This window comes from Sodiomyces alkalinus, assembly GCF_003711515.1.
Source record: "Sodiomyces alkalinus F11 unplaced genomic scaffold SODALscaffold_4, whole genome shotgun sequence".
Taxonomy (NCBI): Eukaryota; Fungi; Ascomycota; class Sordariomycetes; order Glomerellales; family Plectosphaerellaceae; genus Sodiomyces; species Sodiomyces alkalinus.
Window position 1 is genome coordinate 20,854 of NW_021167082.1, and position 26,324 is coordinate 47,177.

General features: G+C 47.4%; 5 protein-coding genes across 5 annotated transcripts; 3 read left to right on the top strand and 2 right to left on the bottom strand.

Annotated features, from left to right (window-relative positions):
- Nucleotides 1-2,161: 2,161 nt before the first annotated feature.
- SODALDRAFT_275430 (hypothetical protein) lies at nt 2,162-2,320 on the top strand (the record flags this gene model as incomplete). Its single annotated transcript, XM_028607980.1, has 1 exon — nt 2,162-2,320. A coding segment is annotated over one exon (159 nt), but the record flags the coding sequence as incomplete, so codon positions are not given.
- A 13,140-nt stretch (nt 2,321-15,460) lies between these two features.
- SODALDRAFT_332311 (hypothetical protein) lies at nt 15,461-17,140 on the top strand. Its single transcript, XM_028611675.1, has one exon. The coding sequence runs from the start codon at nt 15,750-15,752 to the stop codon at nt 17,073-17,075; it is 1,326 nt and encodes a 441-aa protein (XP_028466678.1). The 5' UTR covers nt 15,461-15,749; the 3' UTR covers nt 17,076-17,140.
- SODALDRAFT_332312 (H/ACA ribonucleo protein complex subunit 3) lies at nt 17,041-17,814 on the bottom strand. The gene is made up of 3 exons (XM_028611676.1): nt 17,717-17,814; nt 17,489-17,654; nt 17,041-17,422 (listed from the first exon to the last, which is right to left on the bottom strand). The coding sequence occupies exons 1-3, from the start codon at nt 17,726-17,728 to the stop codon at nt 17,400-17,402; spliced, it is 201 nt and encodes a 66-aa protein (XP_028466679.1). The 5' UTR covers nt 17,729-17,814; the 3' UTR covers nt 17,041-17,399.
- Nucleotides 17,815-18,211: 397 nt separating this feature from the next.
- SODALDRAFT_332313 (acylglycerone-phosphate reductase-like protein) lies at nt 18,212-19,656 on the top strand. Its single transcript, XM_028611677.1, has 4 exons — nt 18,212-18,315; nt 18,494-18,546; nt 18,623-18,791; nt 18,862-19,656. Exons 1-4 carry the CDS (start codon nt 18,263-18,265, stop codon nt 19,499-19,501), a joined length of 915 nt encoding a protein of 304 aa, XP_028466680.1. The 5' UTR covers nt 18,212-18,262; the 3' UTR covers nt 19,502-19,656.
- A 1,351-nt stretch (nt 19,657-21,007) lies between these two features.
- Nucleotides 21,008-26,049, bottom strand: SODALDRAFT_250592 (glycoside hydrolase; the record flags this gene model as incomplete). Its single annotated transcript, XM_028607417.1, has 16 exons — nt 21,008-21,223; nt 21,392-21,470; nt 21,573-21,651; nt 21,740-21,831; nt 21,930-22,019; nt 22,364-22,540; nt 22,659-22,837; nt 22,968-23,207; nt 23,307-23,401; nt 23,505-23,913; nt 24,040-24,337; nt 24,488-24,515; nt 24,629-24,966; nt 25,061-25,437; nt 25,587-25,697; nt 25,813-26,049. Coding segments are annotated over 16 exons (3,045 nt in total), but the record flags the coding sequence as incomplete, so codon positions are not given.
- Between the last annotated feature and the right edge of the window lie 275 nt (nt 26,050-26,324).

The window sequence follows — 26,324 nt, forward strand, 5'->3', positions numbered from 1 at the left end:
TCCACAACGTCCACAACATCCACAACGTCCACAACATCCACAACGTCCACAACATCCATAACGTCCAAACTTAGTCTTTCCTAATTAGCGTTTCAAGTCGAATCTTAACAGCCTTTTATTTCCTAGAACCCTGGTATTAGTCTAACAGAATTAATTATAGGTTATTTTTCAGCCGCATAGGTGTTGATGTATTGCTCGTCACAATGTGCCAGCCCTGTCAGTGCAATACGGGTGTCTTTATCATATCCCATTAGGAAGTCTACGTGCCTCACCTAAGGCCCAGTCGCTAACATAGAAGGGTAAACCGATAAGCATATACTATAGTATTAATCTAATCTTAATAGAGAAATAATATAAGCCCGGCGTATATAGGTTATCGTGATCCTAGCCTACTCGGCCGCCCTAGTCTAATAGCCTCGTTATGCTAATAAAGCATGGGAGCTGGGTAGCTGGCTTAGAACTCTCCGGTATAACAGAGCTTCTGTATAACTAATGCCCTTGAACAATAGCTGTAAGTTAAGGCTAAGGGAACGGAGTCGTCTCAGCCACGCTATAACTAACTAAGCCTTTTAGGATTCGACGAAGGAACTACATAGACGGGCTCCGAACGTGTTTATAGTGCACTAGTCATAATATAGTCCAGAGCAGAAAGACGGGATCAGGTCTCTCCAGTCCTATACCGAGAAGGAAATAATCTAGGGATAGCTAGATATATCATTACATCGTATTCATACCATTCCTAACTATTCTATGAGGACGTCTAGCCATCTTAAGAGATATATAATTACTCTTAATTCTTATTCGGTATTATATACAACGCGGCCTAGGTCTTTCCGGGTTCGATTAAGATAAACTATAAGATAAATTTCTAACGTAGGGTTAATAGCGATATCAAATCCCTGGGCCTATAAGATCTCTTCGCTTATCGCGGGGAGAAGCTATAGAGTCCCGGACTTATTCGCGGAGGCTATACCGAAAAGGCTATATATATAAGTCATGGAGCTAGGTCCTGACCAACTGCTTATTCTCTACCGCTTATCTTAACGAACTATACCGTTAGAGAGTAGTTAGCTAAGCTCCCAAGCCTAGCGAGAAACGGCCGCGATAGTAGCTAAGCGGTATACAGACTAGACCTCGATTTAACTAAAAAAAAGGGCAGTAGGGGTTGCTCCCGGTCGGTTTATTACGTGGTTATTATTATACGACTGCAACCCGGCCGGGGATATCTTGTCTATGCTAAAGCTTACTACGTCCAGGGGTCGATAAGGCACGAGACATTCAGCAACTACCCAGATTTTTTAACCTTATCCGGAGAGTTAATAGATATTAAAACCCCTCCCTTTTACCGTTAAGTTCAGGATCTATCGCAGCTATAAGCCATCTCTTCTTTACCTATTTTTTCTTATACGTTCCAGACAAACATTATATCGACTAGTAAGCCTATCCAGTTCCTTTCGTGGAATCCTAGCAGCCACTAACTATCCAGATTATAGATAATATCCAGTATAAAGCGTATCAGCCCGGCTAGGGCAATATACCTAAGCTTTCTTATAATTACCTAACCGAAGTAACTAATAAGGGCAAAGACATAGCGCGCTTATATACCCTCTTAGAGAATAAAGGTATTTATACCACCCTTATAACTCCACCCCGACTTAACCTCGCTATTATTACTAGCGACTTAGGAACGGACTATTACGATAAGAGCGCTATTAGCGACGATAATAACTCTTCTGACTAGGAAGACTATATTAACGATACTAACTAGACGAGTATAGACGATAAGACTATATTCTAACGTGTTAACTCTAAGACTAGCTTAACCTCACGTCGCTCTCTAATCACTCTTATACTAGAGTAAATTAAGGGTGCTACGAGGTATAATAATACTGCTTCGTAGTCGATATTAGCTACTCGGTTTAACCAGGGCTCTAGTTTAGGGGTTTCCCCTAATAACTCGGATAAGGCTACCCTAACGATAAAGCGAGGTGTTTGACCTTTATCTTTTAAGCCTATTAATAATATCCCTCGCTCCACGGCCTAACCTATTCTGGCTATTACGGGCTATAGCTAATACTCTCCTCGCACTACTTACCGTAATATTAGTTTAACTAAGTTAACTAAATCGCTTCGCTATAACCTGCTTTAGGAGCGCTAGTAGAAGTCGTTTACGGCCGATACCGTGCTTAATCGCCGATATATTTCGCACGATAAAGTTAACCTTAAGCAGTATCCCGAGAAGGCCTATATAGATAATAACTCAGCTATTAATCGATTTTTAGAGGACCTTAACTCACGGAGTTATTATTCTAAGGGCTAGTAGGATAAACAGATACTCTTTAGATACGTTATATATATTATTAGCAGATAGTCTGGAAGCATGCCCTAGCTAACCGTTTACCGGAATCAATACGCTGCACACGAAGTTATTTCCTATTAATATCTTTAAACCGTGCTTCTTAAGTTTTCTCACACGATTATCTTTCCAGCTTTATATATATAAATCTGCTATGCTTATTATATAACTAGACATTTTTTCGCTCTTGCCCTTTTAATACTACCTACGATAAGGTACCCTGACAGAATATAACGCTACGCAGAACTTCTTTTAACCGCGGCGGTAACGCAGATATACTATTATATATTAGAGGCCGGACTAGAATATAGCTACTTAATGAATAGTGGCTTATTCGTATTTCTTAAGATCGACTAGGATAACCTAAAGGAGTTATTTTATTATCTAGCCTATCCTGAATATAAGGTTAAAGCTAATCATGATCCTACCTAGAGTAACGCTGTCTATAGGTACTTGCATTTACTCCTCTCGCCCTCTAGACGACCCAGCACGATAACGATAAGCGGAATACGGCGATAATAATAAGTAAGCAGTGGAAGGTTGATTTCGAGTCTATGGTTAACGAAGACGCACGGGTTGGATTATACGGGACGAAGAAGTATATCCGGCGTAGGAGTCCTTAAGCTAACACGTTCTGAGGGAAATATACGGAGGCGTTTTAGAACGTTATGGGTGCTATGTACCTAGAACGATATAACTTCGAGATACGAGCTACTAACGCCCTTAATAGAGGAGTATTTATCGTGTCGGGCCGCGCACTTATTTACCGTACTAAGCCTATTCACTAAAGCCTTGCTATTATCGTAGCTACCTTCCTAGTATATCCTGATAACGTGCCCTAGGCTGCCTAGAGAGGTGATATCGGGAAATTCTTTATTCCGATATAGTGCACGGATATTAGCCTCGCCTAATATAGTATACGGCTTTTCCCCGGTTATAATTTCGTATATCGCAGAGCCAAACGCGAAAAGATCTCCTTATACTAATAATAGGTTCCCTGGGTATTTATAGCTAGAAGTGACCGAGACGAGGAGCGGTAATAAATCAATTAACGATCCTGCAAAATCGGCAAGCTTAGCGTTTAGTCTATCGTCTAAAAAAATGTTTATAGTCGTAAGATCCCCGTGAATAATACCGACGTTATATATAAAATCAAGAGTATCGGTAACCTGGATTATCTAATATAGATAGAGTTCCGGACTTATATTCTGTCCTTGGATAAAGGACTGCAAGTTATAGTTCGAGGTATATACGAGACGAATTCCGTTCCTATAAATATCGCCGTGGTATAATAGTACGCCCTAGTATCCCCCTAGTTTAGTAAACATCTCGTAAATCTATTATTCTCTCCGGATAGGGGGGCGGGACTCTTCGTCTAAGGGTGTTTTAATAATAGTCTATATAGGCGTATTAAGAATAATAAGACCAGTACTTCCCTAAGCTATAAAATCCTTAAGCCTAAAACCCGGAGGGTACTGGATATTATCGAGCGGTATCGCGGCGGTAGTATTAGTTCGGGGATCAGAGTAGCTAGAATCGTCGTAAAGCGTTTAACACTTTATATAAGCTCGTTATGCTAAAGTTCCTTGCCTCTTATATCGGAAGTCAGTATATTCACGTGATAGTTAAGCTTACCTCTATATCGTCGCTAATCACGGCGAATCGGGCGATATCGGGGTTTTTAGGTGGTTAATATCACTATTATATATAAGTCCTATAATAGCATAAACCCTAATTAAATAGTACTTCCACTATATATTACGAGTATAGTTTTTAGCCCTGTTTTAGGTAGTTAAATATATCTATCTAATCTATTCCTTCTCCGAGGGGATTTAGTATAACTTATAGGGTAGTACTGCCCAGGGTGGCTAGGCGATTCGATTACGAACTAGTATCTTCGGTAACTATAGGCATCCAACGATAAAAGACCTATCTTAGATCCTTAATAACTATTAATATCTCTAGTTAAGAGAGCTTATAAAGACCTATCTATTAGCTAGGCGTCCTGCCGTCTCCTTTCTAACTAGGCGTTATACACTATAACTAGAGAATATATTAAGAAGATAGGAGCACTACGGAGGCTCGTAATACCCCTCTCGAACCGTCTATAATATATACTATAACTATAAAACAGTTTTTAGAAAATAAGCGCTATATTTAGTATATATTAAATTTAAGAGATAGTAAACCTTCGAATGATTATAGATAGTAAGTAAATTAATCTTCTCCTTTAAATCCTCCTTCACTCTATTATAACTACTACGCCGGAAATATCGCGCGCCCTAAAAACGTTCTTAGCGAAACTCCGATAACGCAGAGATATAGTCTATAGGAAGCTACGCGATATTCACGATAATTACGGTACCGACGTATACTTAGTAATCCGCTACCGTGGCAAGTTCTACTATTTCGCCGCCTTAGACGATAAGAATTTCCCCCCGCTAGTATCCTAAATCGTAAGTTCGACTAGCCGACTAAGTAAGCGTCCTAATTCTAATATTAAGTAGAGAATAAGCTATCCTATACCGGAACTTCACTCCCCGAGTAGCTTAAGGCGTAGGACTACGGTAAGGAAAGACTAAGGATCTATGGATAGGTCTAGAGTATATAGAGAATTCAAATAGTATCGGTTGTAGTTATTTATAACTCTTAAAGGTACGATTATATACTTATAAGTGACTAGAACGCGATAGTAATACGGTTAGGCGACCTAAGAAACGGGCTAATAATAAGGGTATATAATAAACTAGGAGACTATATTCGAAACTAAGAACTAAGTAGTATTATGCTATAGTGATATCTAAGTTTCTAGAGGTAATACGGGCGGAGAGCCTAATAATATTTTTATAGCTATAAGGCCTATATTCTGCTTCGGCGAATATAATATCCCGCTTCGGTATAGTATACTCGAGGATTATTATCCGTATCGCCTTTATAAACTTATTATCGCCGTATACTGCCCGGGTTAGTAAAGCTCTATTTTAAGCAAATAAGAGACGTACCTAGCACGACGCTTCGCCCTGGATATCGAGTTTCTTAGCGAATCTCTTAAGAGAGAGACTCGATATTAAGTGTGTTTAGCACTTTCCAGTACGATAATAGCGTAAAAGGATAAGGACCGTCTTAGGGCGTAGGGTACACGTACTAGACCGAGATAAGCGCCTTACCGCGGTTAGTCGAGCTAGAGTAGGGAGAGGGAAGTGGCTTATATTATCTAGGTCCGGATCTAAGTCCTAGAGAGATCTTAGCTTATTAGATACCTAGCTATCCTACGTATTATACTCGAGGTATTAGATTAAATCGACTTTAGCGGTAGTATCGCGAAAGACGAATACGGTTAAGTCACGAAAACGTAAAGATTCGTCGCGGACTTAGTCGTTATAACGCTTTCGGGGGGCTAGTTTAAGCGTATAGGGCAAAACGCCGAAAATGCCTATACCTTTGGCTATAAGGATAACCGTCTTAAACTTATAAAGCCCGAGATAAGAGCTATACGGGCCGTCGAGTAAGACTCGGTTTCCAGGTTCTAACGCGGCTATTAAGCCTTACTAGGATACTAAAAAGGTAAGGCTAATAGCTTTAACGGACGCTTTTATATCAGATAACACTATTTTTCCAGATAACGCTACTACGTCGTATAACAGGACTATTAGTCTCTAGCCGTGGAGTAAGTTATAGAAGGGAAGAGACCCTAGTAAGTAAATATAAAAGTAGTATCCCGGGAATACTCTAATCGGCTTATTTATCACCACCCCGAAGTATTTAGCTTCTTACTTCCCCCCTAGCTTATCTATAACCCTATTACGGCCCGCTTACCGGATAAATTTAAAGATATAAGACGAGATCCAGAGGCCCTATAAGGTATAAATAACCGCCCTGCTTCGCGCTAATACACCTAGGAAGTAATATACTAGTCCTCCTATAACACCTAGGTATAAGACGATATAAAGCCTACTAAACTATTAGCCTAGGAGTTTCCTAGCGATCTATAGAGAGAAGAGGAAAATGGTTATAAGGCTCCCCCCGGCTTATTCAAAGTCAGCTAAGGTAAGGTCCACGAAGAGGAAGACGTACGATATAGCTAGAGAGGGTTAGCGTATCTGCACTTCGCTCCTAGCGTAAAACTAATACCCTATAAAGAATAGCTTAGATAGTAGTAACGCGACTGGCCTAGTAATAAATAAGGTAGTATGTCGGGAGGGAGATATTAAAGAAATCGAGGAAAGGATTTATCCTGCCTCCTAAGAAGGCGATTATTAGGTTAATGGACGCCACCGTCGTAGATCTCCTACAGAGGTCTCGCGAATTATTATTAGAGAAGCTAAGCGCCTAGCCATTAACCGTAAAGTACAGGAGCAGAATATAACTTTGGTTCCTGGTTATATCGGGCCAGGAGCTATATCTAATAAATAGGGAATATCGGAAGCAGGCGAGATAACCCCTAAGAAATCTCGAAGCGTAGGATGTAAATAAGATAGTGATAATAGTAAGGAACGCAATACTAAATATACCGTATATAGTGATTAGGTATATAAGCGAGGGATCTATAGTATAGTGGTGGTCTATACACACCCAGGCGCTAGGCCAAGTCCCCAGGCGGCTTAACTAGCTAAATAAAGAGCTTAAGTACTTAATCTTATATCGCTAATAGAGCGAAAGCCGGGAAATAGTAAACGGTTCCTAGCCTACTATAGCGCCTAAGTATTCGCTGGCGGCGCTTACTAGTAACCTAAGCGCTATTACTACGCTCCTTGCTAGGTATAGGTAAGCTTATAAAACGTATATATATAAAGGAAAGGCGACCCCCTAAAATCGAATTCTATAATTAGTAAACTATATCTTATAAAGCTCTTAAGGTCCTTCTCGTCTTTCTAAACACCTATACCTGCCACTTTTCCTTATTAAGTAATATAGCTCCTACTCGCGAGCTCTTTAACTATGCCCCTTATACCGTTAATACTCGTAAGCTCTTTAACTATGCCCATCGCGCCGTTAACACTCGTATAAGTGGTATTATAAAGAGGGTAACTGCCCTTAGAAAAATCGACGGTGCGCGCGTCTTAATCTATATTAAAATAAAAGAGGCGGAGAAAGTTCTGTTTAAAACTCATGACGATATCGACTTAAGCTATCTCGGCCACCTTACTACCTATAGGCCTAACCACTTCGAATACGTGGCGGAACAAGAGTCCGGCATAACTACCCCTAAGCCGATAACGCCGCTATAGGCTCGAACTTCCTCTAAAGATCTCCGTATCGATAGCCTACGACTAGGAAAACTCTTATTATTAGTCGATCTATCTAGGAAGGCGCCTCCGTCGCCGCCCTTTAGTTAGTTTAAGTAAGCGGACGCTAGGCGAGGGCTTTATAGGGTATAAAGTATATACGTATACTTCTCTTAGGTTATATACTTAATAACTATATTACTTAATTTGAATTTTATCTATGCCGATTACTTTGCCCCGCCCTTTTTAAGTGCGTGACTCCTGATATAATTCTCCTATAAGACCTAATCCTTAACCAGGTACGTTAATAAAGATACTTAATATTCTGGCTTAAAAGTACCGCGCCTAATAGTCTCTTAGGTTCCTCGCGGAAGACTTCCGCGCTGCTATTAATATATTCTATAATCCCGTTCTATCTACACGGATAATAAGGCTAATAGTAGTTATTACTAGGAGGAATTATATAGTATTCTGTTAATCCGTATAAAAGAAAACCCCCGAGCTTACCCTTATCCTATTATATAATAACGAATAACTATCGTAACCTCGTTAATCCTTTAGAACTTAGCCGTACTATGAATAATATCCTTCTAAGTCCTTTCCGGCGTTAAGAAGATCCAGGTTCTGCATAGATCGGATAAGGTCTTCTGATAACGGGCGTTCCGGCTTTATAGACGAGCGTAAAGGCATAGGCGGAGGACGTTATTTAGGTATTAGGAATATAACTCGCTTAGACTTACGCCTACTGGGTTTATAGACTCCGTCGCGGGGGATAGCCGGTCGGCGACGTATATTATCGTTAAGGGTAGCGATTCTTTAGTAACGTAGAACCTCTCCTTGTATACCTTATATACTAGAGGGGCGATATCTCTTATCCGGCCGTATATACCGGACACGGTGGCGGAGCCAGTTATAGGCGGCACTGCGCGGGCTTTTATCTATAGTATAAGGGGAGAGGTTAGAAGAAATAAAGGGATATAGAGTCAGGAGGCGAGGAAATTCCTCTTTAGCCTAAGTTCGGCGTAGTTCGGACGGAGTATAGCGAGGTATATTAATAAATACTTTACGTCCGATCTAGCTTTCCTAACGTTTATATTATAATATAGTTATTTTATAGGATTATAACGCGCCGACTATAACCGGGGGGGGCTCCTAGTCTATATTTAGTTTTTAGATTCTAGTATTCGTTTTTTAGAATTCGAAGCCTTCTCTTCCCACGAATTATCTATAAAAATAGGGTATACTTCACAAATATACATCTTAGGGTTATACGGTAACATAGACCAAAACAGCCCTAACCGTAATAATACAGACCCCGCTAGCCTCTTACTAAGGCACCCTAGCCCCTAAAAAGGAAGGTAATAACACCGATAAGAAATAGCCTAACTAGCGAATTTAGTATAAGCTTCTTATACTTATATATAACGATAACTTACCCTATACTAGGGACCACCGGCGCGATAACTATATTAATACTCTTAAGGATAATAGGGTAGCCTACGACGAAAACTAAAGAATCGCGAAAAAAGTAAACTACTAGTATAACGACGTCTTTAATCTAAGCGCGGGTAACGAGGGCGAGACGAATAACTAAACCAGCGAGGCTAATCGCCCTTAAGGTAGCGTTAACTCAGGTTAAGAAGGCTAAGCAGACTCGGGTAACGGCGACTTAGGTTAGAGTAGCGATACTACCGCGTAGACCGCGACCACGGAGAGGTAAGGCCTAGGTAATAAACCCGTTACGTATACCGTAGCTATAAAGACGTAAGATAAGGATAGCGACCCTAAAACGTAAACCACGGCTACGGAGACGTATACCTAGGGTAGCGACCCTGCCGCGTAGACTACGGCCACGGAGTAAGGCTAAGGTAGTAAATCTATTACGTATACCGTAGCTATAGAGACGTAAGACGAGAACGGCGACCCTATTACGTAAACCACGGCCACGGAGACGTATACCCAGGATAGCGACCCTGCCGCGTAAACCGCGGCCACGGAGATATAAGGTTATAGCCACGAAGACTAAGAGCGACTAAAGTATATTCTTAAGTATTAGTCTACGGTCCGATAAAGGGAATATATTCCTGCTAAGGAAGACGTAATAGAAGCAGCGAACTAAATTAAAATTTAAGACCCCGAGGACCTAATAAAAGAGGTAAACGCCTAGATTATTAGGAGAAATCTAAGGCGTCTGAAGTGGTTCGCTGTTACTCTGGATAGTAGAAACCCGGCTTTCCCTAATCTCTAAAGGGGTTATTAGCTAAACTCCGCCGACTATCCAGGGGTACTCGACAAGTATATAAAATATAGCGATAACATTATCCTTTTAAGGGGGGATATAAGCACGCTAAGATCTTATAAGAGTCCGGAGGATTTCGAGCTTAACCTGGTTCTAAAGATACCCTAGGGTAAGCTATTTTATATAGATACCCTAGGTTCGGTAAACGGGTATACTATATTATTAATCTCTAAGACGGCGATAATTAAGAAATAGAGGAAACCGGATACTATTAATTTCCTGGAAACACGAGCGGAAGATACTAGGTAAGATAACTTCTTAAAGAGTTATCGATTATAGGATAGGATCCGAATAAGGGCTATAAGGTAGTAGCGGTTTATATTTAGTTTCGTTACGCTTTGCTATTCTGCTTTATTATTTCGAAAGTCTTTATATAGGCAGGTCCCCTGGCTTTCTAAAGTGATTTCTAGTAGATTTTGGAAGTAATAATAGTTTAAGAATATCCTAGTCTTAGTCTATATATTTAACCCGTCCTATAGCGTTTTTACCCCGCATTATAGTATCTTTACTATACTAAGGTAAGGAGCGGGCTAGCTAACTTAAGTATAATATTAATATAGTCAATAACGCGTGGGCAGATATCGCCGTGTATCCCTGGTCTTTAATGCGTTAGTGCGTGGTCCCGGAATTAGTTAAGCTATTCGCTAGCTTCCGCCAGACTAAGATATCTAAGTCCTTTCCGCGGAAGATTATAAGTGATCGATCTCCACCGTTAAGTGCGAGTGCAGCCCCTTTCTTAACAGGAAGTCCCTAATCAAGCTATAGTCGGATAGCGACTCGTCTCTAAGTTAGTTAGTCTAAGGCCTAGGATCCTATAGAAATAGATAAGTTAGGTATTAGAAAGGCATTTCTGATATACTTAGTCTGTATATCCGTATATCCCTTAGCTAATCCCGGCCGCCTAATTAAGTATTTAATTTAAATCCGATTCGACTACGCCGGTCTCGCCGTCCTATACTAAGGAGTTCGCTTTAAGAGCTAAGTATCCCTAGTTAATAGTTATCCGTCGCTAGGTAGCTACTTATTTCTTATAAACTTCTATCTATAATATCTTTCTCTCTACGAGATTAAGCACTAATAGCCCTTAGTCTTTTACCTATCCTTATTACGATACGTATTAGAATATATTAGTATTTTCCAGAGCTTAAGCGTATAACCTTCGATATAAACCCTTAGCTATTCCCTATAATCTATATAGTATTCGAGATTATATTCTATATATCCTCCGTTACTTACTTAGTGATCTTTATTTTAGGCCTGCTAGATAAGAGACTTTTCTCGGTTAGTCTTTGTCTAATAACTGCTTCTAACTATATAGCCGAGGTAAGTCCCTTCCTTACTAGAAGCCTCGTATCTAATATATCTCTAGAAAGCTATATAGGTCGCGGTAAACCAGATAAGGAGGGTTATCACGGTAGAACGACTAGCTAGTCTCTTATTCTCCGGGGTACTTATACTAGTCACGTTCCGACTCGAACCGGGATAGAAGCGTAACTCGGTTATCGTAGGCTATATTAACTTATACTTTTCGTTTTCCACCGCTATTATCGCTATATTAGTACGGAGAGATCCTCGCTGCTAGCGAAAATAGCTTAAGCTTATACTTATCGCTACCGCCCTGATTATTAACTTTATTTCTATAATTCCCGCCCTTAAGATATACTTCCTCTTTATAAGTAGTATACCGAAGATCGTAATATTAGAGCTAATATCCTAGATCCTCTTATACGCATCGACCTCTATTAGCGTCTTATATCCCCGCGAGCCTTTTAGGCATACTATGATATCTATCGTGATATAGAATTTATAGCGCTATAACTCATCCCGAGGAATTATTAAAGGAGCATTAAGCGTTTACTAGTAAGATAATACACGGAGCTTAAATAGCTTTAGGCCCTGGATAGGGCCTAGTCTATCCACGGAGCAGCCCTAAGGTGATAGTGCTTATAGTCGCCCAGAATTCGATAAAGGACGTATAGAGTAAAGCCGCGGCGAGGCAGCCTAGAATCCGCTTTAGTATACCTTATTCGCGATAGCAATAGGTGTTAACCCCCTTCACGGTACACGGTATATAGTATAAGAATAAGGATACGGTAGATTAGGTACAGCTATCCGGCGGGGATAGGATCTACGAACCATACAAGAAATCTTAATATCCTAAATTCATTATCAGGGCCTAAAAGACGTATATTCTAGCTACCTATAGACGTAATTAGGTGGCTCGAATATTATAAGAAGATTACTAAGCCTAATAAATAGCCTTAGTGCTTATAGCGCCACTTAAGGCAGCACCTATATACTACTAATATAAAGAGAAATTCCCGACTTATAGATCTTCGTCCGATAATAAACTATATCCTGCTATAGACTATAACTAGTAATTAGGCACTGATTCTTAAAAGTAGCTATTATAAAATAGTAAACTAATCCTATTATAATAGTAAAGACGTGATAAACTAACTAATAAGTATCGGAGAAGAATAGCGAAACGCGGCGATTTTACTAGTAAGGTTACCCCGGAGGCGTTTTAGTACTAGTAAGGTGGTGAATAGCTTACTAGGCGATAATATATTTCCCCTTTCCTAGTACGTCCACTAAGCTTATACTAGTACGGCGGGTATACGCTGGGTGGTAAATATAATTAGGTGGTATGGCTAGTAAACTATTACTAGGGCCTTACCTAGTAAAGTCCCGTAGTTATATAGCTGGTAAACTATTACTAGGACCTTACCTAGTAAAATTCCCGTAGTCGTGTGGCTAGTAAACTATTCGAGTTGTTCCGACTAGTAAACCAGGGTCGAGATATTAACCAGTAATATCCCCCCACCCACTTCGAACGTACGATTTAGGCGCTAGTACTAGTAAATCAGCGTTAGCCGTTTGACTAGTAAAAGTCCTTACGCCGTCGTACTAGTAAAAAATACACACTAGCTCGATTGGTAAAGTGTCGTATAGCGGACTAGTAAGTCGAGTTCGTCGTACGTAGTAAACCCTGATAAGGGTACGTACCGGTAAAGGTTCGATCATTTTACTGGTCAGAGCTTACGAGAGTTTTTACTACTAAACTCGCTTATATTATAGATCCGTTAGGATTTAATCAGGTCTCTGCCGACCCGCTAAAACAGTTTACTATCTAAATAGTATATGTCTAGACGCGCAAGGCAAGGGCATGCAGTGCCCAATTTGCTAGATGTTAACTTCACTCGAATTTACTGGTTATGCTAATACCTTCCGCACCTGGCTCCTTATGTTATTACCCTAGGCTGTGCCTATTTCCTAGTAAATTTGGCTGGCTCTCAGCTACACATCAAGCAGACGGATGTTGGCACTAGCCGGTGGTATGGTGTGCTTAACTCTGGGCGTAGTGTGTAGCTACCAGGGCAGGGGGGAGGACAACTGACCCAGGATTCCATCACCAACATGCAGGTGACGGCGATGCCCGCCTCCGGCCGCGGTGGGACGCGGCATGACGCTCGGGCTTGCCTGCCCAGGCGTTATGGAACGCGAAACTAAGTCGGCAGAACCATCAATACAACGCAGCAGCCCATCTGCGCTTCCAGTCGTCTTCTGGACTTTCACGTCTGCTCATGCCACAGAGTATGGGTCCCCAGGGGAGACTTCCTCCTTGGTCAAGCATCGTGACTGATCATTCAACACTGTCGTAGAATCCTGTCCAGGCCGTAAGGGATGATGACCTTGATGCAGAGTGTCTAAGGAGCGCAGCCACTTTCCTATAGAGGTATACGCAGATAAAGGCTGGGAGCGTGGGTCGAAGAAGTCGAACCCAGGCAGGGAATCCTATAGCTTCTGGTTCGGGGTTTCGTTTACTTCGGACGGCTACCGCAGGCCTCTAATATCGCCTCCTATCCGTCAGCCCCTAGACTCTTACTCCCCCTAACGTCACTCCTAACTCGCGATCATAGAGAGGGATAAACGTCCCCTTCCTCGGGGTGTAGGAGAATAGCCTAACATAATACTAAGATTCTGAACGGCGAGTCTAGCCATATACCCGAGCATCGGATTTACCGTCTTCCTACAGATCCTGACACTAGCATAGTTATGCTTAAACTACCCTACGTAAGGCGAATTTCTGGCCCGATACTGGGATTTCTTAATAGTGGGACTTCGACGCTAAGGAGTTACTGGAAAGAGCAGTCTCGTATAGCTATGAACCAGATGAAGAGGAATAAAGGGACTGGCATTTATTGTTCTGCCTACTTGCGAGGCGTACCCTGGTTCTCCCTTGGCTTAGCCTGCTAACCCCGTAGATTTCGAGCGTAGACGAGCGTAATCTTAACTAGATCTTCTCGGACTTCCTTGATATAAGCTAGTCGTAGTCGCACGTATCTATCTATGCCCGCCGTTACTATCCCGCCTTTTTTCCACTTGCTTATAACCTACTCCTCTAGAGCAGCCCAGCGTTGAGCGTACTATTCGGTAAGCTCCCGTTATCTAAGGATCCGGGAGCGGTCCCCGAAGACGGTCGCCGAAGCTAACCCTCCACCCTTAAAACGGGAGAATCATCTTAGGCGGTAGGCTATAGCTTAAAGACGCCCTATCGCGATTGGTTCGGAAAGACAGACAGGACTATCTAACGCTCTAACACCGCCGTAGTAGTGGGTGCAAAGCCACTACTACACGAGGACCCTTATGACAGCTCATCATCGGCCCTTCCGTCCTTCCCATCGCGACCCAACGGAAAAGGTGTCCTGAAGAGGGAGAAGTGCCATGCAGGCTGCGGAGTCAGTGGCGCCACCACTACCGTGTAGTCTGAAGCTCCCCTGGCCACAGACACCAGCACCTTCCGTTCCCATGAGTGTTATCGCCTTTCCCCCCTTAGAGCGACGGGGAGACCCAAGCGTCGTCAGCCAATATTCGTCCAGCGTTGGCGATGGGCTGATCGAATCTCGGACAGCCCCTCCTGCACACCACTAAACCCATCTCGCGTAGCATCGTAGCGTCGCCAAGCTTGCGCTCCAAGGCTGGATGGCTCGATCATCCCTCCTTCATTCGTCCCCAGGTGAGCTCAGGGGAGAGTCGGCCATGGCCAGAATGGTAGCTTCATCGGCAAAGGCCGCCACGTCATGAGGAGAGTAGGAGACGGCATCATGGAGGTCAGGGCCGGCCTCGACTCTTCCCGCCTATCCTTCAATACCTTCAAACCCTAAGAATCAATTCGTTAAGGTCGGCTCTCGCTACGGTAATAGGCGACGGGTAAGTAGTGATCATCGGGCGCTGGAAGAACATTTATGAGCTTGTGGTTGCAGGAGGGAAAAGGGGCGAGAGGGAAGAGCTCACGATACTATAGCATGTAAAGTAAAGGGGCCAACGTTGGCGAGATAAGACGAGACCTTAGTTCGGTTCTATTCTACGCTATCTTGGTTAGCAGGATTTGCCGGTACGCCGGCCTTGTTGGACGCGGTAATGGCAAGGATGTACGTAGGGAGATTTTGCGGTATTTTTGTGATTGGTCGATGGAAAGAGCTGAGGGACGAGCGTGGACGAAGAAGAAATAGGGACGAGAGAAGCTAAGGGGGAGTAAGGGAGGTTTAAAGTAGTGGAAGGCGAAGAGGGATAAGAGAGGTCGTCGTGAGATACCTCGATGTCTTGATGTCAGGTACGTCGCTGTGGGGCATGCACGGGCCAATAGGCCACACGTGACGGCGGATTTGGAGGAGTCAGAAACCGGCCTCCGTGGCAGCGGCACACGAATTCCTTGAACTTTGGATAACGCCCAAAGAGTTGACAGTTGACTGGTTCGAATTCTTCACACTCCATGTCGCCTTCACACTCTCGACCTGCCACGTCTCCCACAGAAGTCTGAGACTAATTTCTCTTTTACACGGATAATACGGCGCCAGTTCCCACCATGTCAAGCGGCGACGCCCTTCCTACGAGGTCCGCGGACGCTGAGAAACAGAAACCAATCCACGGTATCTGTCTCGATGCCGGTCCATTGATCAAGAATGACCCCCCCGTCAGCACTCTGCTTTCGCAAGCCCACCAGCTATACACCCTTTCCTCCATACTGGAAGAGATCCGCGACACCGCCACACGCACCCGTGTTGAAACGCAACTCCTCCCCTTCGTAACCCTGCGGAATCCACGACCAGCGAGCATCAAGTTCGTGACGGATTTTGCGCGGCGGACGGGCGACCTGGAAGTCATGAGCAGACCTGACGTGCACCTCCTTGCACTGACCTATGAGCTGGAGCTGGAGCAAAACGGGGGAGACTGGAGATTACGGAAGATGCCTGGTCAGAGGGGAATCAATGGTCAGACGCCTTCTACGGAGCAGCAGCAAACGGGAACCGAAGAGCAAACACAGACAGATGCGGAAGCGGAATCATCTGGACCCGTCGAGGCACCGCCGCCTGTTGACAGCGACAAGAAAGACGGAGATCAAAACGCGGGCGGGGACGCGGACAGCACGCGGATGAGCGAGGGCATGTCACAGCTAAACCTGGACAGCACCACCATTGAACAGGCAGCCCAAGAATCGCAAGAACCCCCCGCAACAGCAGACGAAGGGAGCGAAGGCTCAGACTCCGACTCGGACGATGGCTGGATCACGCCGTCCAATCTCAAGAAGCACCAAGCCAAGGACAACAAGGAGGTGATCCCCACCGCGGCCGACCAGCCGCTGAAAGTGGCCCTCCTCACCTCCGACTACGCCATGCAGAACGTCGCGCTGCGGATCGGCCTCAACCTCCTGTCCCCCTCCATGTCGCGCATCACGCAGGTCAAGAACTGGGTCCTCCGGTGCCACGGGTGCTTCCAGGTGTGCAAGAAGATGGACAGCCAGTTCTGCCCCAAGTGCGGCCAGCCCACGCTCACGCGGGTGTCGTGCACGACGGCGGACGACGGCTCGTTCCGGATCCACCTGAAGCGGAACTTCCAGTGGAACAACCGCGGGAACGTGTACAGCATACCCAAACCCGTCACCGGCACGGCGAGCGGCAAGCTGCCTTACAAAGGCGCCGGCGGGAAGAACGGCTGGGGCACCAAGTTGATCTTGGCGGAGGACCAGAAGGAGTACGAGAGGGCGCAGGGCGAGAAGCGGCGGCAGCGGCAGAAGGACCTCATGGATGAGGATTACCTACCCAATATCCTCACCGGGGAGAGGTCAAGCGGGAATGGGAAAATACGGCTGGGGCCTGGAAGGGCAGTAAACGGACGGAAGGGGAGAGGTTGATGTGCGGAGACTCGATAGAAATGAATGCAGTATTTCTCATTTTTCCATGCCAAGGTATATTTCGTGCGGCAGGTGACAACTTGAAAATCCTCCCCCCAAAAACTCCATCCTTTTATTTGGATTATTTGATCAGAGCCCCAACGCCAAAAACTTGGAATATTGTCGTCGCAACCGATGACTCGACCGCAGCTTGGCTCTCATACAGATCCAAAGCCGCTTGCCCCCGTCCCAGACATGTACGGACGTCCCACGAGCTGGTTGCGTTGCCATCGAAAGGGGGGCGATGCGACACGAAGATGCAATTGCTGTTATGGCGGCCTTGATTTAGGAGGCGTGATGCTTGTCCTCTGGATATATCAGGTCAGCGCAGGCCATTCCGAACGAACCGGGAGTCGGAAGGGGAACAAACGCACTCTGCTGGGTAAGGAGGAGACCGAAGCGGCGCTTGAGCGTCACTCGCTGCCTCGACCACTTGTCGTCGGGGGAAAACCTTGCGGGATGCGCGCTCTTGGTGACCTTGCCGTCGGGGGTGACTTTGCGAAGCGTGTAGATACGCTCCCCCGACTCCGAAAGGGTGTACTGCAGTGTCGGCTAAGTTAGTGAAGTGTCGCCAGGAACAAGCGGAGAATGACAATAATTACCATAAGATGCATTTTGGGATACTGGGAGCGCAATTGTCTGGGAGGATTCGTAATGGTACGGACTGATGGTTAATCGCGGCGTCGACGGTCCATGAACCTTCGAACGAGAATGCAGCTTTTTTTTTCTGCCAGGCGGTGGAGACTTTAGGTGATTGCAGTGGGGTTCTTAGTCAGCTGTTGATGTTAGGAAGTGAGGCTCTCGAAGTACAGTGCAAATAACTATCCCGCACTCCTTCTAAGGCTTCTCAATCTTGTGATGGAATCGCTATGTAGAAAGGCAGGGAAATCCTGCACCCTGTAGATTATTTACGACCAGAAGGACTAATTCAAAAAGCACCCGTGTGCTTTGTTACTGGACTTATTGGATACTTCCCGCTTGCATACTGCCTCGGTAGGTATACTTTGTAGTCCAACGGGTTAACCGGTATCACGTGCGAAACTGCTTGGGCGGAATTGGCTTGTTGCAGGCCGTAGACGCGGCACCAGACTCTCTCATTTGCATCCTTCTAATTCATATCGTCAAACCAGTGTGGTGCATTTTGCGCAATGGCTACCGACATCGACATCATCAAAGGGCGCCAGACTGTCCTCGTTACGGGGTAAGCACACTCCTTCAACGGCAAAAACAAGCTGCAAGCCTGCAAGGACGCTCTATCTAGTATGGGCCGTTGTCGTCACGCAGCCTCACGCTCAAAAGTCAACGCAGCAGAGCTTCCCCCACCCCATACCTCCGTACAGCTTTAGGATGCTTTACATTGTCGCTAACCATATCTGTAGATGCACTCCCGGAGGCATTGGCCATGCGGTGGCGCAGGAGTTCCACGCCCGAGGTACGGCCTGAGCCCCTCTCATGGACGACAGAGGGCGCGTTGTCGTTGTCGGTAGTGTTGCCCTAACTTCAACCAGGCCTTCACGTCATTGCCACGGCCCGTCGCGCTGAAGTCTTGGAAGACCTCGCGAGGCAAGGCATGTCGACCTTCGAGCTCGACGTTACCAAGGCCGACAGCATCGCCGCTTGCAAGCAACAAGTCGCCGCACTGACGGGAGGCCGTCTTGACATTCTCGTCAACAATGCGTCAGTGAAACCAATCTCACCATTCATTCCCCCATCCTCCCACAGGTGCCTGCTGACCAAGTTTTCGTAGCGGGATGGGCTATGTCACCCCCGCCACCGACATCGACCTCGACGAGGTCCGCGCCGTGTTCGAGACCAACGTCTTCGGCGTCATGGCCATGGTCCAGGCCTTCGTGCCGCTTCTGATCCCCGCCCGCGGTCTGATCATCAACATCAGCTCGCTCTCCTCCCTCACCCCTTACGTGTTCGCCAGCGTCTACAGCTCGTCCAAGGGCGCCATCAACTCGTACAGCCGCACCCTTCGCCAGGAGCTGCGCCCCTTTGGCATCCGCGTCATGGTCTCCATTACCGGCACCGTGCGCAGCCAGACGGGGAACAAGCAGACGCATCGCACGCTGCCGCCCGGCTCGCTCTACCAGCACATCCGAGACGTGTTTGAGCGCCGTCTGACGTGGTCGCAGAACAACGGGACCGTCGAGACCCCTTGCTTTGCGAAGCAGCTCGTGAGCGAGGCGCTCCGTGGGGAGGGGTGGCTGGGCGGCTGGCTCGGTGGTACGCGCAACTGGTTCTGGGCTGGCGGTTTGGCTACTCAAGTCTGGCTTGCTAAGTTCTTTGGCGAGTGGCTGCTGGATGAGATTACGTATCGTCGTTTTGGCATGAATAAGCTGGCTGCTATTGTAAAGGCACAGGGCATTAAGCGGAGTCCATGAAGCGCAGAAGCGGTGACTTGGTTTGGAGAATATAATAATGCCTTGTGCACGACGAAGAAGAATCCAAGTTGCTTTTCTGTTGAAGGTAAGGTCGTGTTGTCCGTTTACCACTCTATGCACCGACAATTTGTCTTCACAGTATCTACTTTCTCAGCCATCGATACACCAACTGTCGGGTCCAGGGGCTCTTGAGTCTTGCCATCGCCCTCCCGAGTCCCAACTTGTAGACATTGTCGAGGGCGTCATGTCGTGACGTCTGTGTTACGCGACTCTTGACATAAGTGCCTATGACTGAGAAGAACCGGTCTCAGAGAAAGGAAGTCGTCTTCCCTTTCCGAAGCGTGGTCGGTTATAACCTCTCAGGACATTCTCGGGGTCCATGTGTCCCACGGAGTCACGGACCCTCCTTCACGGGCCATTATTTGGTCACCATATTAATGGGTCCAAAAAAATGCTTATCGAAACAGAGTGCTGGTCCTCCGCCACCCCCTGTCTAGTCCTCCGGGTCGACTCAAACTCTTTCTGGATTAAAAATCCACTATATCTCCACCACCCGAAGATAGGTAGGTTTCCTAGGTACCCTTATATATAATATAAGTAGATAGAACGCGTATAAGGACTCTGTAAAGGCCTTTATAAAGAAGGCCTCTACGAAGAAGGCCTCTACAAAGAAGACCTCTACGATAAAGGAGCCTTAGCCCTAACCCTTCCGTGATATATTACTGCGTTCTGTTAATATAGAGGTACTTTGTGAGACCTGGGAAACCCCACCTAATTTCGGGTGGTGGAGATATAGTGGATTATCTAATCCGAAAGTAGTTTGAGTCGACCCGGAGGACCAGACAGGGGGTGGCGGAGGACCAGCACTCATCGAAACATTATTTGCCAAGCTTGGGAACCGAGTACGGATGACTGGGGGAGGGGCGGTCGGCTAAAACGGTCGTTTGCCGGGACATTTCCCGGTTGGCTCGCGTCTAATCTTCTCGGGGAATTGACTACACGTGTACATAGGCGCGAGACACATACGCCACACTCTTGGCAGCTTATCTCACTTGGCGTTTGGAGTCGATTTCGCGCCAAGATACAACGTCATGTTCTCGGCGTGCGGCGTGCCACTTCATACCGGATGTGTGGCCGCCTAGCATCATGCCTCCGGAGCCTAGCAGCATAACTGCCGTGGCATCTTCTGTTACATGGAGGAGCTGACCAGTTAGTTATTGTTGGCTATTCTAGGCTCAGTTGTTCAACGACGTCCAACTCCTGTCCTCCTCCCTTACATCGCTTGACTAGTTAGTTATTGCGACCCGATGTTGTCTCAACCCAACCTCGAGCTAGCTACCATAGTGTTCCACAGCGAGCCTGTCCCACCAAGAGCTTGACTACATGCACATTTTACTAGGCCTTCCCCCCCGTGGAATCAGTGGTGGTGACGCCAGTGGGCGTGGTGATCGGCGCAGAGGGGGCCACCGTAGCAGCGGTGAGGGTGGTGGCCGAATACTCGAACATCGCAGCGCGCTTCACCCAGTTGGCGCTGTTAACGTTCGTTGGGCGGCTCACTTGGGTCACGGGATCTTCCCTCCACGTCTGCGCTGGCCAGTCATAATCCTCGAAGAGAGGGTCGTCATCGAGCACACGGAAGCCGTGGTCCGATACGGTCGACTCGATGCCGCCTGGGGCGGTATAGGTCGCGTAGCAGGGGGCCTTGCCGGAAGAGGAGTCAAACTGGAGCAAAGTGCTACGGTTAGCGACGGTGTTGCGTTGCTGGAATCTAGCTTGCATGGCAAAAAAAAAGAAAGAAAAAAAAAAAAAAAAAGGAAGAAGAAGAAGAAAGAAGAAAACTTGATTGTGCGGGTAGATTCGGGGCGAAGGACAGGATGGCTTTTCACTTACACCGTACTTGCGAATGACCTCACTTGCTGCCGCCGTCATTCTCGGGTCGTTTGCAGCGAGGGCATTGTAATCGAAGGCCCTAGGACTATGATTAGCAGGTGACACGTTCGTGTCCTCTTACCACAGCTGGCTCCATCACTTTCATGGTTGACTGAGAGGGAGATATGAGATATTGACTCACCAAGTGATGGGAGGAGGAGCACCCATGAGGGTGGAGCATGGATACCAGGTGGCCAGGAGCCATTGGTTAAAGTCTTGACCTGGGAAGTGCGTCTTGGGTTCAGCATCGGTAGTCCTCAAGCTCGGATAGGAGTGTATCATGTATGTGTATGTGTTATGTGCACTCACCCTGGTCACCATTTTCGTCGCCGTCGATAGCGCGGAGCGCTTGTTTGGCCATGGCGGCCGAGTCTATGAGGTTGGCCATGGGAAACTCATCACTGAAATGCAAGGCATACGGTTAGCAAGCAAATCCACAGGCAAGAAGACAAAAGTTGAAAAGACCCCTGATCAGCAATGCAGGGCAAGCCCGACTTACATCTCGCATCGGTAGCGTCCACCCTGCGGTTGGTAGGATTTGTACCAGTCCCTGTGTCTTCTTGAGGGTGCAAACCACCTCTGTTTTGTTCTACCGCTTGAAATGCCCGCTGTTACACGCAATCAGTGGTTATGGATCATGAAGCACAGCAGGCAAAGGAAGAGCCGAATAGGCACCGCAAACTTACATTCGTCCTTGTAAAAGACAGTTCTCCCACCAAGGATTTCTGTTGCGAAAGGCAGGCATCAGACTATCAGTCCTATTCAAGTCCCAGGGGAGTGGGCACGGAAACCCTTACCGTCGATGGCCCAGCGCTGATTATCACAGATCTAGGTTAAATGTTAGCATCAGTTCGGCTGCGTCTTAACTTTTGAGAACCATAAACAATGTGCGTACCTGGTCAAATCCTTGTCCATATGCGCAAGTATCTAGACATTCCAAGTAAGCAACGGGAATACGGGATGCTCGAGGAGAATTGAAAAAAATCCCCCCTTTCCAGGCGGACTTGTGCCGGTATAACGGTAACATTCAAGACTTTGAAAGAGAAGGAAAGAAACCCACAAGTAGTAAAGCAGGTAAACGTCCCCGGCGGATACACAGCTATAGCGTATCTTTTGATCATGGATGGTTAGCTCTTGAAGCCAATTCGTCGCGATATAGAGGGGGGCCAGGGGTCCTCGGGCACTGCAGTGTACTGCACTGCACTGCACCGAGCTTCTTAAGACTTACCGTCCGTAATGCGTTCTGGTAGCGGCATTCTGCTTGGGTTTCCCCTTGGGCGGCGGCTTCCTAATCCCGCCAGGCATCACCAGACCGGCGGCGACCCTCGATCCATGTCGCGTTATGGGTCCAGAAAAGCCGGTTGGTCCCTTGCTAGACGCCTCTCCTATATGGGTGAGGCAATACATCTAATAGTAAAAGTGCAGGGTTAGAGACGGAGAACCCGTGAAATAGAAGTTGAGCACATCAAGCTGATGAACAAGGAACATTGAATCAAGAGATCATCTTGACTGCATGTGTCATGGACGACCAACTCACAGCTACTGAGCCGCCGACAATGGCATCAACGCCCCATCCGAGAGGGCCAAAGGTGGCGCTCGCCAGCATTAGACCACCGTATGCGACGACTCCGGCCTTGGCACACGATCTATAATCACGCTTGGCCAGGGCGTTTGGGTCGTCGTGGAGCTCGATGTGCTGTGGATGCACGAGGTCAACATCTCGATGGGCCGTCATTGAAGGGCGGAAGCCGCGGCAACAATACGCCATCAAGCCTCCCTAGCACAGCTGCGTTAGTTGCAATGTTCATGTTCCGTACATGATATGTAGGGCAGGGCAGGGTAGGGTCATATTGAGCTTGGGAGGACTAGGACTCACGTTGCAAGTCTTCTCCTCCTTCCAGTCGGTGTCAGGGCTCTCCCAGAAATAGTTGCTGTTCTGCGTCACCAGGGTATCTCCGTTCGGGCAGCCTCCTGTACAACAACGCTCGGGCGTCAGGACTCAGGACTCAGATAGACATACATGACACAATCTGCACATGGACACATCACATGGTGATACCAACTGGCAACTTACCTCCGTAACAGGAGAGTCCCTGGCCCCTCCATCCGTACCAGCCACACCTGCCGAGGTATGTGCCAGTGGCACAGCAGAGTGTGTGATACTCGTTGCTGTTGCAGGCGCTTCCGCGGCCAAGATTCCCGACCTGTCCTTTCATTTTCTCCGCGGCCGAGTATCCCGGCTGGCACGGCTCTCCACAGAAGCTGACGTAGCAGCTTTCTCCAGCGTCGTGGTGCCGCTCGAACTCGACAATCTCGTCACTGCTGATGCCGTGCATGGCCATGAGGCTGATTCCGGAGGACAGCTCGTTACTCGAGCCGTACACGCCTTGGTCGATTGCCCAGATCATGGTACCTCCCAGGCCCAGTCTCGAGGCGTAGTCGATCTTCAGCTGGAAAGTCTCGTAGTCTTCGTAACTAACCCACTGAGGGGTAAAGAAAAGGAATGGTCAGCGCCGCTGAACAGGATCAAAGACTGCATGTGGCCTTCTCGGCATGTCGGCTCAGGCTGCCCAGAACGATCACTAAACAACGCCCAGCCGTCAACGCACCTGGTCATTGTCCCACGTCATCCACTTGACCGCAGCTTCGTGGTCAAAGTCCTCGTCCACGTCCTCCGTGTCGCGGATCCGCTCGATCTCGGCCAAGGTGAGAACACCGGGGGCTTTGGAGCATTCTCCCTCTCTCGCGCCTTCGGTGAAGACGCAGCCGGGGCTGGTGCAGGCTGGGTCGGCGAGGGTAAAGGAACGGCCGTAGTAGGCCAGCCCGAGCACGACGTTGGCAGCACTGACGCCGGATCTCCACAGCAGGGAGAGTGCCTGGTCAATTTCCGTGAGGTTGGTGTGAGGCCTGTTTGTTTGTGTGTTGGTTAGCCAGTTCTTATCCGTCCAACGTCCCCCCGAGGCCCGGGGCATGGAAGTGGACGGCGGACGCCAAAACGGCATAGAAAAGACCAGAGACGAGACAAGACGAAGCATTATATTGACGCAGGGGTCTTACCTGGCATAAGGCCCAGTCCAACGGTTGTCTAGTAGAAGTCAGCATACTTAGTTCTCCAACTCTTAGACCACTGTGAGTCGGCGTAGTATGCTCGACAACAACAAACGTCAGGAGAAGAGCTGGAAGACCTTGAGCACTCACCTGCATCCCATACACCGTGGATATCGTAGGTCATAACGTTCAGCCAGTCGACATGAGGCTCTAGTCCAGCAACATCAAAGTGCCGCAGATACCAGAAGCTTGCGGGCAGTGTCACCGACAAGCCGTAATGGCCTGCAAAGGCTTCCTTCATCTCCTTGCAAAGGAGGACAAAGTTGTCCTTGTCTTGGGGTCTCCCCCCGCGGTCTTCGGCTCCCGGGTACTCCCAGTCGATATCGGCGCCGTCGAAGCCGTAGTTATCCATAAAGTTGATGAGGGAGCGGATGAAAGTGGCACGATTCTCGCTGGTCATGGCCATATCACTAAACGCCGTCCGGGTACTATTATAGTGTGTCACTATCAGCATTGCAAGCAGAGCGCTCCCCAACTCACCAAGGGGGACAAATAGTCAGCACGAATTCTAGAAAGACTTACTTGGGGTTGTTCCCCTTGTCGTTAAAAGACCAGCCGCCGATGGCAATCCAGGTTTGCATTTTCGGGCGGTAGACCTTGAGATTGGTGAACTCCCTCAGCAGCGACTGCGCGTTGGCGTCCATGGCCGTCATCTGGAAAGTGGTCGGGTGGAAAAAGGCAAAGGCAAAGTTGAGATGCGTGAGCCCTTGCAGGTCGAGGTCGTCCGGATAGACGATGTCGCAAGGGCGTGTCGTGGCCCACGACTCGTAGTAGCCGATATGACGCCTGAAGCCCATGGCCTTGCCTTGGGGCTCGGGAGCGGCACCGCAGTCCGAGACGGTCTCGTCGCAGTTCTCAAAGCAGAACTCGTCTGTTGTTCCGCAGAATCCCCATACCGACTTTAGGTGTAAACGTCAGCTTGAGCCTTTTTGGTGCACTTGGGTGGAATAGGGGGGCAGACACAAAAAAAAAAGGGGGGGGGGACAAAAAAGGGGGCCGACAAAACAGGGGGCGAGAAAATAGGGGGATGATAAAGGGTGATACATACACAGCACACGTTCAAGGGGCACCTTTCCTCCCCCTCTGGAGCGTATGGCCCGCACTGAGCTTTGGCATTGCAGTTGGATATACAAACCTCCGCACCGCAAAAGTCGGGACTCTGTTGAAGGTTCAATGTTAGTTTCAGGGGACTTCAAGTAGGGTGTAACTGTTCGTCTTGGGTACAAGGCAGGAAAAAGGATAGATGAAAAGAGGACAGCTCGGAAACTATTCACATATCCACAAAGACCAGTCTCTCCCGAACAGCAGGCGCCGTTCGTGCAAGGCATGCCCGGACCACAGGTCCCCTCCTCCTGTAGCAGTCGAAAAGCCGACGAGGTGGCGGAGTTTGATGACCTGTGGCCCGATGTTCGTGCGCCAGGGGCATCGGGCCTGGGTGGGAGAATATCCTCGTTGAACTTGGGAGTCGAATTTGAGTACCTTGGGACCAGAGGCTTGTAGACTGTCTGGTTGAAGACGGGGGACGAGACGGTGTCATCTCGAGGCCGAACTCGCAACGTCCCGGCAGAGACGAGATCAGCGAGAAATAGAACTAGGGAAATGGCAATAAATGCGAGCAGCTGGGCTCGCCAGAAAAGAGTCCCCATCATCACAATACAATACCCTCTCGATAAGAGGAGCGATGGCGATGCTCAACGAGGAAGGCTTCAGTTGGGAACACCAAAGGAGAGAGGGACCAGAAGGGTATGAGGGAACGTGCAAGTTTGGAGATCCCGTATATGTGCCG

Bases quoted from the DNA above. Each gene is read 5' to 3' on its own strand.
- SODALDRAFT_332311 (XM_028611675.1), top strand. From the start codon at position 15,750: ATGTCAAGCGGCGACGCCCTTCCTACGAGGTCCGCGGACGCTGAGAAA.
- SODALDRAFT_332312 (XM_028611676.1), bottom strand. The intron at 17,423-17,488 runs GTGCGTTTGTTC...TGATATATCCAG, and splicing joins TCTCCTCCTTACCCAGCAGA to AGGACAAGCATCACGCCTCC.
- SODALDRAFT_332313 (XM_028611677.1), top strand. From the start codon at position 18,263: ATGGCTACCGACATCGACATCATCAAAGGGCGCCAGACTGTCCTCGTT. The intron at 18,316-18,493 runs GTAAGCACACTC...CCATATCTGTAG, and splicing joins CAGACTGTCCTCGTTACGGG to ATGCACTCCCGGAGGCATTG. The intron at 18,547-18,622 runs GTACGGCCTGAG...AACTTCAACCAG, and splicing joins GCAGGAGTTCCACGCCCGAG to GCCTTCACGTCATTGCCACG.